Source organism: Dipodomys merriami, unplaced genomic scaffold, assembly GCF_024711535.1.
Source record: "Dipodomys merriami isolate MVZ:Mamm:240054 unplaced genomic scaffold, mDipMer1.0.p SCAF_3, whole genome shotgun sequence".
NCBI classification, from domain to species: Eukaryota; Metazoa; Chordata; class Mammalia; order Rodentia; family Heteromyidae; genus Dipodomys; species Dipodomys merriami.
The window spans coordinates 84769579-84786319 of NW_027204492.1; the positions used below are offsets into that span (position 1 = coordinate 84769579).

The 16741-nt window shown below is 45.2% G+C and overlaps 1 protein-coding gene across 3 annotated transcripts in view; it reads left to right on the forward strand.

Moving 5' to 3' along the window:
- The window catches only part of Gripap1 (GRIP1 associated protein 1), a 35754-nt gene that overhangs the window by 1238 nt on the left and 17775 nt on the right, over positions 1-16741 (forward strand). Inside the window, exons 2-13 of one of the 3 annotated variants that reach the window (XM_070040488.1) lie at positions 2236-2302; positions 2436-2497; positions 5678-5704; positions 6409-6516; positions 10436-10580; positions 12644-12828; positions 13013-13060; positions 13707-13738; positions 13834-13881; positions 14016-14115; positions 16057-16134; positions 16343-16435. In XM_070040488.1, the coding sequence (XP_069896589.1) occupies positions 2236-2302; positions 2436-2497; positions 5678-5704; positions 6409-6516; positions 10436-10580; positions 12644-12828; positions 13013-13060; positions 13707-13738; positions 13834-13881; positions 14016-14115; positions 16057-16134; positions 16343-16435 (993 nt within the window). The remainder of the gene's footprint in view (positions 1-2235; positions 2303-2435; positions 2498-5677; positions 5705-6408; positions 6517-10435; positions 10581-12643; positions 12829-13012; positions 13061-13706; positions 13739-13833; positions 13882-14015; positions 14116-16056; positions 16135-16342; positions 16436-16741) is intronic. The other 2 variants (XM_070040490.1, XM_070040489.1) reach the window with 2 other exon arrangements.

A 16741-nucleotide genomic window follows, 5' to 3' on the forward strand; every position in this document is an offset into this window, starting at 1 on the left:
AGACTTTATCTTCAAATAATCACCAAAAAAGCCAGAGTGGAGCTGTGGCTCTAGTGGTAGAGTGCCAGCAAAAGACCTTAGGGAGGGGGCTAGGAAGGTGGCTCAGTGGTAGAGTGCTTGCCTTGCATGCATGAGGCCCTGGGTTCGATTCCTCAGCACCACATAAGCAGAAAAAGCTGAAAGTGGCGCTGTGGCTCTAGTGGTAGAGCACTAGCCCTTGAGCTGAAGAGCTCAGGGACAGCGCCCAGGCCCAGAGTTCAGGCCCCACGACTGACAAAAAAAAAAAAAAAAAAAAAACCTCAGGGACAGCTCCCAGGCCCTGAGTTCAAGCACCAAGACTGATACCAAAAAAAATCTCAGAAAACAGATTCTGTATTTGCCAAACTCTCCCTGGTGCTTTAGGAGGGAAAGTTTCTGCTGGGGTAAAGGATGGTGAGTTAGTATGGGCAGAATGGGCTTCAGCATTCTTCGGGGCTGATGGAGGGGTTAGAGGGGTATGTGCTGTTTAATCCTCAAAGGGAATAAGAACACTTTTTTGTCAGTGTGGGGCTTGAACTCAGGGCTTGGGTTCTGTCTCTGAACTCTTTTGCTCAAGGCTATCACTCTACCACTTGAAGCCACAACTCTACTTCCAGTTTTCTGGTGGTTGATTGGAGATAAGAGTCTCACAGACTTTCCTGCCCAGGCTGACTTTGAACCTTGATCCTTAGTTCTCAGCCTCCTGAGTAGGTAGGATTATAGGTATGAGCCACCAATATCTGGCTGGAACAATATTTGACAACCTTAGTAGTAAGCCAGGCACTGGTGGCTAAAACCTGTCATCCTAGCTACTCAAGGAGGCTGAGATCTGAGGATTGAGGTTCAAAGCATCTTAGGTAGGAAAGTTCATAAGATTCTTTTTTTTTGTCAGTTGTGGGACTTGAACTCTGTGCCTCAGTGCTGTCCCTTCACTCTTCAGCTCAAGGCAAACGATCTACCACCATAGCCACAGTGCCACTTCCAGTTTTCTGGTGGTTTATTGGAGATAAAGTCTCACAGACTTTCCTTGCCCAGGCTGGCTTTGAATCAAGGTCCTCAGATCTCTTCCTCCTGAGTAGCTAGGAGTATAGGCATAAGCTGCTGGTGCCTGGCTTTATGAGATTCTGGTTTTTCTTTTGGGGGGGGGGTCCGGCGTGGGGCCTGAACTCTGGACCTGGGTGCTGTCCTTCAGTGCTTCAGCTCAAGGCTCTACCACTTTAGCCACAACACTACTTCCAGCTTTTTTCTTTTTGCTTATGTCGTGCTGAGGAATCAAACCCAGGGCCTCATGCTTGCAAGGCAAGCACTCTACCACTTAGCCACCTTCCCAGCCCTCCATGAGATTCTTGTTTCTGTTTAACCACCAAAAACCTGTAAGTGGAATGGTGGCTTTTTCACTCAAGGTGAAAATGGACAACTTCCCAGATCCTGAGTTCAAGTTCTAGTACTGTTGCAGAGACAGAGACAGAACCTTATTAGTGGCAGGATCTGGAAAACCCTCTGACTGAATGAAAACTGGGGAGGGGAATACAAGATTTTCCTTGGAAGATAAGTTGGAAGGCAATCTCTTGATCCTTGCCCTTAGGGGCCTCCAGGTCTAGCCAAGACCATGTTCAGTGCTGGAAAAAGGTTAGCTAAGATGAGGGAGGAGGTGGAGGAGGAACTTATCCTGTGGATTTGTTGAGTCATGGAACACATATGAACAGAAGCCTGATTGTGTCAGCACTCTGCACAATGGCCCCAGTGCAGAAATGATAGATGGGGGAAATGGAGGGTTGAAGGCTAGTTGGGACTAGGGAGTGCAGCTAGAGGAGTTGGAACAGGAATGTAAGGGCTTGACATCTCATTTAGGATGCAGCATACACAGATTTTGTTTTGTTTTTGTTGGTCTTGGGGCTTGTACTCAAGACCTAGGCACTATTCCTGAGCTTTTTGCTCAAGGCTAGCACTCTACCACTTTGAGCCACAGCTCCATTTCTGGTCTTCTAGTTAATTGGAGATAAGAATCTTACAGCTTTTCCTGCTCAAACTGGCTTCAAACTGCAATCCTCAGACCTGAGTAGCTAGGATTACAGGTGTGAACCACTAGTGCTCTGCTATACAGAGATTTTAACAAGTGGCTGAGGAGTCATGTGGAAGGAACCAGTTCAGTCCATGGGGCTTAAGAGACTTAGGCACTTTGTGGTTGACATCTTTTCTACTTTGCTTCCCCTAAAGGCTCAGCTCCTAGAACTTCGGACAAATAACTACCAGCTTTCAGATGAACTACGGAAGAATGGTGTTGGTGAGCCAAGAGGGTCTTATTAGATGAGGGTGGCTTTGGGGGACAGAGGCTAAACTTGTCCTTTAGGGGTAAGAAGACTCCTCAGACCCTTTCCACTGCCTCAAGCTGAGATTCCCTGCTTTCCCCATACCAGAACTTACCAGTCTTCGACAGAAGGTTGCCTACCTGGACAAGGAGTTGAATAAAGCTCAAAAGGTACCTCCCTTTACCCAACTACCCACTCACCCTCTGCTTTCCTCTACTCACCTGGCTCATTTACCTAGCCAGTGAAAACTTACAGTGAACCAGACCAAATGTTATATGTTGTTTCCATTTCATCATTTAATGAATTATTTGTTTGCTTATTTTATGTCATTCTGCCTAGTTAATTAATTTTTTGAGATAAGACCTCACAATATATCCTATCCTGGTTTGGAACTTACTATATGTAGCCTAGACTGAGTTGGAACTCATGATCTTTCTGCCTTGGCCTCTTAAGTGTTAGGCATATAAATGTGCCCTGTCAAGCCCTGTTCTGCTTAATTTATTGATTAATTTTAATTTATTCTTTTTCTTTTTGTCAGCTGTAGGGCTAGAAATCAGGGCCTGGGTGCTGTCCCTGAGCTCTTTTGTTCAAATCTAATGCTCTACCACTTTGAGTTATAGTTTTACTTCCAACTTTCTAGTGGTTAATTGGAGATAAGAGTCTCACTGTAGGGCTGGGAAGGTGGCTCAGTGGTAGAGCGCTTGCCTTGCATGCTCGATGCCCTGGGTTGGATTCCTCAGCACCACATAAGCAAAAAAGAAAAAAGCCAGAAGTGGCGCTCTGGCTCTAGTGGTAGAGTGCTAGCCTTGAGCTGAAGAGCTGAGCAACAGACAGCGCCCAGGCCCAGAGTTCAGGCCCCATGACCGGACCCCCCCCCCCAAAAAAAAAGAGTCTCACTGTAGGGCTGGGAAGGTGGCTCTAGTAGTAGAGTGCTTGCCTTGCATGCATGAGGCTCTGGGTTCGATTCCTCAGCACCACATAAGCAGAAAAAGCCAGAAGTGGTGCTGTAGTTCAAGTGGTAGAGCATTTGCCTTGAGCTGAAGAGCTGAGGGACAGTCCCCAGGCCCAGAGTTCAGGCCCCAAGACCGACAAAAAAAAGTCTCACTGGGACTTTTCTGCCTGGGCTGGCTTTGAACTATGATCCTCAGATCTCAGCATCCTGAGTAGTTAGGATTATAGTATGAACAACCAGAGCCTAGTTTAATTTATTCTTGTTTTTTAACTTTTTTTTTGGTCTTTCCTTTTTTGGTACTGGAGATCAAACCCAAGCATTTTGCACTTCCTAGGCAAGTCCTTTGCCACTGAGCTCTATGCCAGCCATTAATTTACTCTTTTTTGCCAATCTTGGGGCTTGAACTCAGGGCCTAGGCTCTGTCCCTGAACCTCTCTGTGCTCAAGGCTAGTGCTCTACCACTTGAGCCACAACACCACTTCAGGCTTTTTCTCTTTCTTTCTTTCTTTCTTTCTTTCTTTCTTTCTTTCTTTCTTTCTTTCTTTCTTTCTTTCTTTCTTTCTTTCTTTCTTTCTTTCTTTCTTTCTTTCTTTCTTTCTTTCTTTCTTTCTTTCTTTCTTTCTTTCTTTCTTTCTTTCTTTCTTTCTTTCTTTCTTTCTTTCTTTCTTTCTTTCTTTCTTTCTTTCTTTCTTTCTTTCTTTCTTTCTTTCTTTCTTTCTTTCTTTCTTTCTTTCTTTCTTTCTTTCGCAAATCCTGAGGCTTGAACTCTGGGCCTGGGCACTGTCCCTGAGCTTCTTTTGCTCAAGGCTAGCACTCTACCACTTGAGCCACAGTGCCAGTTCCAGCTTTTCTTGTGTATGTGGTACTGAGAAATGAACCACAGCTTTATGTGTATGAGGCAAGCACTCTACCACTAAGCCACATTCCTAGCCCCTTAATTTACTCTCTTTTTTTTTTTTTTTAGTCGGTCATGGGGTTTGAACTCTGTGCCTGGGCAATGTCCCTGAGCTCTTCAGCTCAAGGTGAACACTCTACCAGTTGAGCTACAGCACCACTTCTGGTTTTCTGGTGGTTTATTGGAAATGAGAGTCTCACAGACTTGGCTGCCTAGGCTGGATTTGAACTGCGATCCTCAGATCTCAGCCTTTTGAGTAGCTAGGATTATAGATGTGAGCCACTAGCACCCAGCCTTAATTTACTTCATTCTAATTGCAACTACTTATTCATATGCTATTTTTTTGATGGTGCTGGGGATTGAATCTAGGCAAGTGCATTCTAGGCAAGTACTCTATTAATAAATTGCATCCTCATCATTCACTAGCTGTTTTTGTTTTGTTTTGTTTTGAGATGGGGTTTTGTTATTTCCCTGGCTAGCACTGAACTCCTAGCCTCAAGCAATCCTCTGGCTTCAGCCTTCTGAAAAACTGGGTCTAGAGGTGTGCATACCATACCTAGTTTCATTCACTCATAAACTTTTAGGATTAAACAGTGAGGTCTATCAGTAAATCTGCTTCTACTTACATTCCTGTTTTGTGCTCCTAACTCTCATCTCTGTTCTGTTCCTATTGGTGACATGAGATTGAACCCTTCTCTCAAGTCTTATAGAGATAAAGTAGAATATAACCTGTTTTGTCCCCACAAGATATTGAAGGTCTCCACTTTGTGCCCTTCATTGCTCTGTCCCCATGTGTAGTACAATATTCTCCATAGGATATTCTTAGCCAGTAAATATCTGTTTGGTAAAGGAAACCAGAATGCAGAAAATCTAACAAAAAACTGGACAGTGTCAGGTGCCAGTAGCTCACATCTGTAATCCTAGTTGCTCAGGAGCCTGAGATCTGGAAGATCATTGTTTAAAACTAGGCTGGGTACAAACACTTCATTAGATCCCATCTCTAAAATAGCCAGCAAAAATCAGACCTGAAGGCATGGCTTAACTGGTAGACTACTAACCTTGCAAGTATTAAGCCCTAAGTTCAAAGTCCAATACTTCCCCTCCTCCCCCCACACAGTATAGGAACAAATTGAAAAAGAAACGAAGAAACTGAGTAATGCCCTGGACTGCCAAAGCAGTGGGAAATGAGGCCACAATTTCCCAGTTTGGTTATACAGTCTTTAAAGGGTTAAATATGGAGCTATCCCCCACCCTTTAAAAAAGAATACACATTATAAAGGAAGGTTTCTGAATGCTATACCACTAAGGCAAGATTTCCATTAGTGCACTCACTCAACCAGTCATTTCTGTGGGCTCCAACTTGTCACAGAAGTTCTCATATTGAAGACACTGCCATCCCATAACTCGTATCATCATCATCTTCCCTTACTACTTGCCATAGTAGCCTCCATACCCTATAGTCTATTGCTGTTCATTTTAGTTCTCTTCCCACCCTCCTTTTAGGCACTGCACAAGAGCAAGAAAGCTCAGGTAAGGGGATCCATGGTGGGTAGATGGGTCTGTGAAACTTCCTTATGGGAATATTTCTGTGTAATGGCTTCTCTATATATATGAGCCCTTGCACTGATAACTTCCTCAATGCCATGTGTTTCTCTGTGTTTGGTTTGCATTCTGCATCGCTGCATATCTTTCTTCTCTGTTCACATCTCTGTCCTTCCATTCTCCTCTCCCCAACTTTGTTTTGCTCCTCAACCTTCCCTGTCTCTTTATGTGTTCCTATCTTTGCCATCATGTTTTTTTTCTGCTTGTATATTCCTTCTTTGATTCCTCATTTCTCTCTGCCCCATGTCTCTATCTTCCTGACTTGTTTACTTCCTAAATTGTCTTCTCTTTGTTATATTTTTTCCTATTGATTTTTCTCTATTCCTCTATCTTACTATTTTTTTCTGTTTTTTTTCTCTCCCCTGATCCTGTTCTTCCTTTCTCATCTTTCTACCTACCTCTCCCTCTCATCTTTCTCTTTCCTCCCAATTCCTCCTTGTCTATCCTTCCCTCCCCATTTTCTTTCCATCTCTCTCTCTGTTACCTTCTTATTTTATTCTTCCCTGTCTGTCTCTTCCTATTTCTCTACCCTGTGCTCTCTCCTGTATGCCATTTTTCCCCTTTCTTTCCTTTCCGTGTATCCTCATTCTCTCTGCCCCTGTTGGAGTCTTGTCCTATATCTTCCACTGCAGGAAGTCGAGGTACTCCTGAGTGAAAATGAGATGCTACAGGCAAAACTGCACAGCCAGGAAGAAGACTTCCGTTTGCAGAACAGTACCCTTATGGCTGAGTTCAGCAAGGTACTGATGCTGGGAAGAGATGGGGAGGAGGGGAATGAGAATGATGTATATATGGGTAGAAGCCACCTTGGTCTAAACCTGACATAGGCAGAGAGGGTCTGGCAATGAAGCACTGTCCGTGGTGCTGAAGCAGGCCCTGGTCTATTTCTATTATTGAGGGCAGTGGTTTGACAGATGGGGCCTTTCTCTATGGTGGGATTAGAAAGACTTTAAACACTGAAGTTATTTGGTTCCTGGGCAAGGTGCTCCTTTTTTTTCTTCCAGGTTCAAGTCTCCATGTGTATAATTTGAGGCTGATGCTATAGAGTGTCAGTGTTTTGTGGGGTATTAGGTAAAGTTCTTAATAAAGAATTGAAAGGTATTTGAGCTGTTTCCCTTTACTTTTCCTTCCCTTTATCTGATATGAGCCTAGAGTTCTACTTCTTCTGGGTAATTCATCCTAGAAAGTCTGTGAGAATTTTTTTTTTTTTTTTACCAATTCTGGGGCTTGAATTTAGGGCCTGGGCACTATCCCTGAGCTTCTTTTGCTCAAGGGTAGCACTTTTCCACTTGAGCCACAATGCCACTACCAGGTTTTTCTGTTTATGTGATACTAAGGAATTGAACCTAGGACTTCATGCATGCTAGGCAAGCACTCTACCACTAAGGCACATTCCCAGCTCCATGAGACTCTTTTTTTTTTTTTTTTTCGGTTATGGGGCCTGAACTCTGGGCCTAGGCGCTGTCCCTTAGCTCTTCAGCTCAAGGCTAGCGCTCTGCCACTTGAGCCACAACACCACTTCCGGCTTTTATCTTTTTGCTTATGTGGTGCTGAGGAATCAAACCCAGGGCCTCATGCATGCAAGGCAAGCACTCTACCACTGAGCCACCTTCCCAGCCCTCCATGAGTCTCTTTTAATCTCCAATTAAGTACCAAAAAACTGGGAAAAGGAGCTGTGGGTGAAGTGGTAGAGTGCCAGCCTTGAGCAAAAGAAGCTCAGGAATAGCACTCAGGCCCTAAGTTCAAGCCCTGGAACTGGCGTAATAAAAAAAAAAGTAATGATATGTGCTGATGCCTCAGCTGGGTTCTGGTGGCTCACATCTGTAATTCTAGCTCCTCATGTGGCTGAGATATGAGGATCACAATTCAAGACGGCATAGGCAGGAAAGTGTATGAGACTCTTATCTTCAATTAACCAGCAAAAAGCCAGAAGTGGAGCTGTGGCTCAAGTGGTAGAGTGCCAGACTTGAGATGAAAATTAGCAAGAGGGGCTGGGAAGGTGGCTCAGTGGTAGAGCGCTTGCCTGGCATGCATGAGGCCCTGGGTTCGATTCCTCAGCACCACGTAAACAGAAAAAGCCAGAAGTGGCACTGTGGGCTCAAGGGGTCGAGTGTTCGCCTTGAGCTGAAGAGCTGAGGGACAGTGCCTAGGCCCAGAGTTCAGGTCCACGACCGGCAAAAAAAAAAAAAAAAAAAAGAAAATTAACAAGAGCTCAGGGCCCTGAGTTCAATCCCCAGTACTAGTACAAAAATAAGAAAGGGAGGGAATGGGCTGAGAAGATGGCTCAGTGGTGGAGTGCTTGCCTTGCATGCATGAGGCCCTAGGTTCGATTCCTCAGCACCACATAAGAAGAAAAAGCTGGAAATGGCGCTGTGGCTCAAGTGGTAGAGTGCTAGCCTTGAGCTGAAGAGCTCAGGGACAGCACCCAGGCTGAGTTCAGGCTCTACAACCGACAAAAAAAAAAAAAAAAAAGAAAGAAAGGTAGGGAAGGCAGTAAGGAAAGGAAAGAGAGGAAGAAAGGGCTGGGCACTGGTGGCTCACACCTGTAATCCTAGCTACTAAGAAGGCTGAGATCTGAGGATTGCAGTTCAAAGCCAACCCAAAGTGTATGAGACTCTTATCTCCAATTAACTACCAAAAAGCCAGAAATGGAGCTGTAACTCAGTTGGTAGAGTGCTAGCCAGGCACAAAAAAAGCTCAGGGACAGTGCCCAGGCCCTGAGTTCAAGCCTCACGACCAGCACAAAAGGAAAAAAGGACAAAAAAAATGAATGAACACTGCCAGAGACCTAGAGGCTCATACCTGTAATCTTATAGAGGCTGAGACTTGGAGGATCACACTTCAAAGCCAGCCATTGCAGAGAGGTCTTTGTGTCTCCATCTCCAATTAGCCAGTAAAAATGCTGAACTGAAGCCAGGTGCCAGTGACTCATGCCTGTAATCCTAGCTCAGGGGGATCTCAGGAGATCTCAGGAGGCTGAGATCTGAGGATAGCTGTTCAAAGACAGCTTCAGTAGGAAAGTACATGAGACACCAATTAGCAAATTAACCACCAGAAAACTGGAAGTGGCATTGTAGCACAAAGTGTTAGAGCACTATCCTTGAGTGAAAAAGCTTAGGAACATCACCCAGGCCTTGAGTTTAAGCCCCACAACTAACCATTTAAAAATGTACTGAAGGGCTGGGAAGGTGGCTCAGTGGTAGAGCGCTTGCCTTGCATGCATGAGGCCCTGGGTTCAATTCCTCAGCACTACATAAGCAGAAAAAAAATGTACTGAACTGTAAGTAAGGCTCAGTAGAAGAGTACCAGCTGAACAAGTGTGAAGCCCTGAATTCAAGCCCTGCTACCAGCACCACCCTCAGCCCCCTCCCCCCAGGAAAGTAATGAATATAATGTAAAATAATAGAATTTCTACCTTGGGCAATACTACTTTAAAGGTTATATCTGAGTGGAGCACTGAAAGGTATAAAGAAGGTAGACATATTAAGAACTGGAAAGAAATAACTTTTTTTTGGTGCTGGACCTAGGGCTTGAACAGCACTGATTTTTCTGGTGGTTAATTGGAGATAAGAGTTTCATGGATTTTCCTGCCTGGGCTGGCTTTGAACTGTGATCCTTTGATCTCAGCCTCCTGAGAAGCTAAGATTAGGGCTGGGAATGTGGCTTAGTGGTATAGTGCTTGCCTAGCTTGTATGAAGCCCTAGGTTCAATTCCTCAATACCACATACACAGAAAAACCCAGAAGTGGCGCCGTGGCTCAAGTGGTAGAGCACTAGCCCTGAGCTGAAGAGCACCGAGACCCAGAGTTCAGGCCCCACAACTGGACCCAAAAAAAAGAAGCTCAAGGCCAGTGCCCAGGTCCTGTGTTCAAACCCCACGAGTGGCAAAACAAAAAAGAAGAAGAAGCAGCTAAGATTATAGGTGTGAGCCAACAGTGCCCGGCCCTGTATCCTTTTTGGCATTGCTATTTAGCAGTTGTGTGATTTGAAGTTCCTAACATCACTGTGCCCCAGTTTCCTTCTCTGTAGGGTGTGAAAGCACCTATGTTACATGGTTGTTATTGTTGGTGATGATCCTGGAGTTTGAATTCTTCCTGGGCACTTTCACTGAGCTCCTTTTGCTCAAGGCTAGCATTCTAGAACTTGAGGCACCGCACCACTTCCAGCTTTTTCAGTCATTAATTGGAGATATGAGTCTTATGGACTGTCCTGCCAAGGCTGGCTTTGAACCATGATCCTCAGATCTCAGCTTCTCAAGTAACTAGGATTACAGGTGTGACCCACCAGCATGGCTCTCCCTCAGTTTTTTTGATCAAGACTAATGCTTACCACTTGATCCACATGTCCACTTCCAGCTTTTGGGGTTGTTAATTGGAGATGAGTCTCACTGATTTTTCCTGGCCAGGCTAGCTTCACACCTTAATCCTCAGATCTCAGCCTCATGAGTAGTGGGATCACTGGCAGTGGGCTCCATTTCTGGTTCTTTACTAATTAATTAGAGATAAGATTATCATGGACTTTCCTACCCTGACTGGCTTTGAATTGTCAGGCTCCCGAGTAGCTAGGATTATAGGCATGGAACCACTGGTACCCAGGCTGTTTCAGTGAATCTTGATCTGATTTGCTGATTCGCTGCTATCCTTTCTCTTCCTCTACTCAGCTCTGCAGCCAGATGGAACAGCTGGAGCGGGAGAATCAGCAACTGAAGGAAGGGACTGCTGGAGCAGTGGCCCATGGGTCACATGTGGATGGGGAGTTGCTGAGACTGCAAGCAGAGAACACAGCTTTGCAGAAGAATGTGGCAGGTACATGGAGGTTTTCCTGACTTTATAGGGAATTCAGGGCTTGAGTAGAGCAAGAAAAGATGTCTTCTCAAGGGAAAATGAAGAGTGAGGCTGGGTTTTGCCATGAACAAGTATATGGTTTGGGATTTTAGAAGTTATTTTACCTCTCTGAGCTGAAGTTTACTTTTCTGCATAGTACATAGTGGTATGTGGAAGATGGCTGTGGAGATAAGAGTTGATACTATTCTGCATTTAGTTCAAATACTAGCAAATGTTAGTGTCTGTATAAATGTTGGAAAAAAGATATTGGCCACTTTGAGAACGTGAATGAAAGAATGTTGGGGAGATTCTGAACCTAGATTCAACCTGAAAGATGGCAGCTTGGTAGACTATGAGAAGGTCTTGATGTATAGATTTTCCATGAGCAAGTAGGACTTGTGTGGTAATGCATTCTAGTTCTGTGATCAGGAAAGAGACTTATTAAAATATGGGTGGAAGGAGCCTGGCACTGGTGCCTCATGCCTGTAATCCTAGCTACTCAGGAGGCTGAGATCTGAGGATTGTGGTTCAAAGCCAGCCTAAGCAGGAAAGACTGTGAGACCCTTATCTCCAATTAACCACCAGAAAACCAGAATTGGCGCTGTGGCTCAAGTGGTAGAGTGCTTGAATTTAGCCGAAGAGCCTCAGGGACAGTGCCCAGGCCCAGAGTTCAAGCCCCATGACCGATAAAAAAAAATTATGGATGGGAATTAGGGGGGGGTCATAGGAAGAATTCAATCTGAGAGCTAGTGGATCATGCATATAATCCTACCTACTCAGAAGTCTGTGAATCAAAGCCAGATGAGCATTCATCTCTCCCAAAGTGGAGAGTCAGAAAAGTCCTTGAGACTCTATCTCCAGTTAACCAGTAAAAAGGCCAAGGTAGTGACATGGCTTAAGTGATAGAGTGCCAGCCATGAGCAAGCAAATTGATCAAGGCACTGAGTTCATGTCTCAGTACTGGAGTGGCATAGTATGGTAAACAGGATCTCAGAGGTTGAAAAAACTTAAAATGACTTGTTAGAAAAGATGAGGTGTGGGAAGGTGGCTCAGTGGTAGAGTGCTTGGCTCACTTGCATGAGGCCCTGGGTTTGATTCCTCAGCACCACATAAGCAGAAAAAGCCCGAAGTGGCACTGTGGCTCAAGTGGTAGAATGCTAGCCTTGAGCTGAAGAGCTGAGGGACAGTGCCCAGGCCCAGAGTTCAGTCCCCACAACCGGAAAATAAATAAATAAATAAAATAAAAGAAGATGAAGCTGGATGCCGGTGGCTCCTGCCTTTGATCCTAGCTGCTCAGGAGGCTGAGATCTTAGTATCGCAGTTCAAATCTAAGCTTGGGCAGGAAAGTCTGTGAGACTCTTATCTCCAATAAACCACTAGAAAACCAAAGCAGTGCTGTGGCTCAAGCGGTAGAGTGCTCGCCTTGAGCTGAAGAGCACAAGGAGAGTGCCCAGGCCCAGAGTTCAAGCCCCATGACAACAAAAAAAAAGAGAGAAGAAAATAGAACTAGAACAATGAGGTGGTAGCTATTCCTGAGCTAATGCTGAGACCTGAGGATTGCAATTCGAAGCCAGCCCAGGCAGGAAAGTCTGTGAGACTCTTATCTCCAATTAACTACCAAAAGGCTGAAAATGGCTGTGGTATAAGTGGTAGAGTGCTAGCTTTGAGCAAAAAAAGCTCAGGGACAGCACCCAGGCTGAGTTTAAGCCCTAGGATCAGCACCAAAAAAAAAAAAAAAAGGACAGTGGAACAATGAAACCTTTTGAAAATTGTTTTAAGACAAGGAAGATGGGGAAGTGTGATGGGGAAGGCTGCTAAAAGTATATTGTTTACACGTGGGGAAATGTCACAATGAATCACCCTCCCTTGCGCACCTAATGTGTGCTAATAAAATATGATTTATTAGAAACAGATGAGGCTTATGCTTCTTGGAGCAGGGTCTCTATAACTTGACAGGCGAAAGGGGTGTTCTTCCTTTATTTGAGGCATGGCAAAGGGCTTCACAAAACACCTCATTTATCATACATCCTTGTTCTACCCACCAGCCCTGCAGGAGCGTTATGGGAAAGAGGCTATGAAGTCCTCATCTGTGAGTGAGGGCCAGGGGGATCCCCCAATGGAACCAATCCCTACAGCTCCGGCCCCCCTGCCACTGGCAGAGGTGGAGTTGAAATGGGAAATGGAGAAAGAGGAGAAGAGATTGCTCTGGGAGCAGCTACAAGGCTTGGAGGTGAATCTAAGGGTGTTGGGGCTTGAGTGCCAGTAGGCAGGCAGATGTTCTACTCTGCCTGTGTCCCATGAAGATGTCTGACATGGCCATCTGGTGGGTTGAGAGGTGAGGGAGGTGGGGAGATCTGGGAAGGCTTCTACCTTCCCTATCCTTGCTGACAACACCCTTATCTCTCCCTCTGTAGAGTTCAAAACAGGCCGAAACATCCAGACTACAGGAGGAACTTGCTAAGGTGGGGCTGCTAGACTTTCTCCTACAAGAGAAGAAGGGGCATTGTGCTTTCTCAGAGGCTCAGTTTCATCATGTGTAAAGTGGAAAGGCTAGCACTCATGTCTGAGTTGCATAGGATAATGTGGTCCCATCCTCTCTGCATGGCGGGCCCCTGTCTATCTACCCTCAACTTCACACATTCATTCATCCATCCAACGATTTACATACTCTTGGCTCATAGAATCTGGAGGCCCAACCAGGATCCTGTTTTTCTGGGCTCCCAGCTTAGACATTGTCTCTTGTGGCCTTTGACTACTATATTGGGAACAAATGCTGGCCTTTGGAACCTAAAGGATCTAGTTGGAGATAATGTTTCTGTTGACCAGCTAGGAAGCCAAATTACTTAATCCTTCTGAAATTCAGTTTTCCTGTTTGTAAATCCAATAGTTCTCAATTCTCAGGGCCGTTTTGAGAATTCCACAAGGTGATATAAGTAAATGCTGGCTTTCAGAAAGGACTCAGTAAGATGTGTCTGTAAATATTGTTTATTTTATTTTTTTATTGGTTGTGGGGCTATTATTTTTTAATTAATGTTATTCTCTTATTTATGAGAATTAAATTGTTATTCTCATTGTTATCATTTGTTTGTACTCCTTTCTCCTCCCTAGCTTTCTGAGAAACTGAAAAAGAAACAAGAAAGGTATATTTTTTTTTGTTTCCCACCCCAAGGGCTTTGGGGACCTAAAGGGAATAGATTTGTGGAAATGACCCAGCTGTGTCTTTTTCTATGCCCAGTTTTTGCCGTCTGCAGACAGAGAAGGAGACATTATTTAATGACAGCAGGTAACTACCGGGGTTGAGGGTACTGGTAGATAAACAGGAACCATGACCGGCAGAATTAACTAAAGACAACAGGGCAAAGCTGTGAGAATGGGCCATGCCCTATGTCTCATGTGCCCAGTCCTTGTCACCCCCAGGAACAAAATAGAGGAGTTACAACAACGAAAGGAAGCTGACCTCAAAGCCCAGTTGGCTCGCACCCAGAAGTTACAGCAGGAACTTGAGGCTGCCAATCAGGTGAGGGTACTGGGTCCCAAGGTCCCTGGAGTGGAGGCCAGGGCTGGCAGTCTGGGGAGGTCTAAGGTCTATTGTAATGCAGGTGGGGAGTCTAAGATTTCCTTTGTTGGAAATGTATGGACAGAGTGGGTATAGGTCCCTCAGGAGCTAAGAAAATGGAAGCCTTGAGAACCCTAGTGTTTGCAGTAGAAGGCTGCATGGATCAGGAATCTCTGGGAACTGAGTACTTGGAAGATTGTGTGCTATGAGTTTATATAAATCTAAAATTCCCACTGGGAACTAGAATTAGGAATTGGGTTGAATTAGCTCTGGAACTGTTCCACTGCAAGCTGGGTAATGTTGAAACCTTTAAGCACTGGAGTGTTAGTACATTTGAAACACATGAGGGCTAAAGACATGGGAATTAAATAGATTCAAGACTTTCAGTGATGGGGTAGTTAAGGCTAAAGGCTAAGTACATTGGAGAGTCTCAAGGTACAAGGGTCTGATTTAGGCCTGACATGTAAAGGAAGGGGAATATGTGAGATGGATGACCCCTGAGGGCAGAAAACAAAAGCTGATCAGTCTGAGACCTTTAGGGAGTAGAGCAAAAAATCTTAAATGGGTACAGGGCTCCAGGGGGTCAAAGACTGTATTGTTTTAAAGCCTGTGAGCTTTTCTACACAAAGGATCTGATCTTCCTAGGTGTCAGGTCCCTTGGTATGGAGGATATGACGGCTTGTGAGCTGGAGGCCCTAGAAACTAGGAATACAAGGGCTGTGACGAGTCTATGTAAAATTGAGACCCTTGCTGGGAGTTGGGAGCTCATGCCTATAATCCTAGCTATTTAGGAAGCTGAGATCTGAGAATCCTGATTCAAAGCCAGACTGAACAGAAAAGTCTGTGAGACTCTTCAATTAACCATCAAAAAACAAACAAACAAACAAACAGAAGTTGGCCTGGGAAGGTGGCTCAGCAGTAGAGTGCTTGCCTCACATGCATGAAGCCCTGGGTTTGATTCCTCAGCAGAACATAAACAGAAAAGGCCGGAAGTGGCACTGTGGCTCAAATAGGTAGAGTGCTAGCCTTGAGGTGAAAAGCTGAGGGACAACACCCAGGCCCAGAGTTCAAGCCCCACGACAGACAAAACAAACCAAAAAAACAAGCAAGTGGGGATAGGACTCAAGTGGTAGAGCACTAGCCTTGAGTGAAAAAGCTAATGGACAGTGCTCAGGTCCTAAGTTCAAGCTCCAGCGCGCGCGCATGCGCGCGCGCACACACACACACACGCACGCACGCGCGCACACACACACACACACACACACACAGTGCTCAGGTCCTAAGTTCAAGCCCCAGCGCACACACACACACACACACACACACACAGAAAATTAAAAATTGAGATCTTCCCCCAACAGTTGGCCTGAAGATCCTTAGAGACTGGGGAACCAGTATGGTAGATCAATCTGATCAGGAGGATCAGTCTGAGATTTTCCCAGGAACTAGGAACTAAGAGGTTGTTTGATTTACACCTCTAGGGTCTGGAATTAGGAGTTTATAGTTTATATTGATAGTTAGAATCTAGAGTCTGAGTGAAGCTATAGTCTCTGGGTGCTGACCTTATATGAGGTATCTAGGGGTTGAGAATCTTGGAGCTCCCCAATTGGAATTGGAGTGTGAGACTTCCTGTTAATGGGGGTTGAAATAGTTTCAGCTCCCTGCAAAATAGGGCCAGAAGCTTAAATGTTTCTGAGATTTTTTGATGCTAGGATAGATAGGGTGAGGATGTTTGAGATCCTTGGGGTAATATCTTGGAGTCTGGATGGACCTGAGATCTCTGATGGATATTTTCAAGACTCACAAGTGCTAGGAACATGCTGATTGGTCAGTCTGTGTTGTTACATGTACCCAAGAGGAGACTGAGTTCTCACATGGGCTCCTCTGACCTCCTTTTCCCTACAGAGCTTGGCAGAACTAAGAGATCAGCGACAGGGAGAACGCCTAGAACATGCAGCAGCTTTGCGGGCCCTACAAGATCAGGTATGTTGTGCTCATGGAGCTGGGATTGAGGGTGGAGAAAGGACTGAGTGGTTCCTTTACAAGCAGGCAAGGGTCCAAGTGGTGGGAGGTGTCTTGATTTCTTCTAGTCCTGCTCTGTGTGTCTGTGTATCTGTCTCCTTTCTTGGCTGCGGGTAGGTCCTGTCCCCCTGTCTTGGACCTATTCTCACCTGTCGTGGGGTGGGGCCAGGTGTCCATCCAGAGTGCAGATGCGCAGGAACAAGTGGAAGGGCTATTGGCTGAGAACAATGCCTTGAGGACTAGCCTGGCTGCTCTGGAGCAGGTACAGGACACCTGAGAGCCCTTGCTGATCTCACCCCAGTTCCCCTATCTCCCTCTGCTTCTGGTCCACATCCAGGCAGGGTGGTCTGGATCCCCTGCTGTTCTCTGGCGTCTCTTTCTGTTCCTTCTTTCTGTTACTTCTTTCTGTTGGCTTCCTGCCCTCTTCTAATCATCTCATCCTTACTTCTGTGACATTCTCTTCCAGTAAATTGCATGGAATGTAATCATCTTAAATGATCTTATATATACTCAGTGAATCCTATCTATCCATCCCACTTCCTATCTTTCTATCTCCTGTTAGCCACCT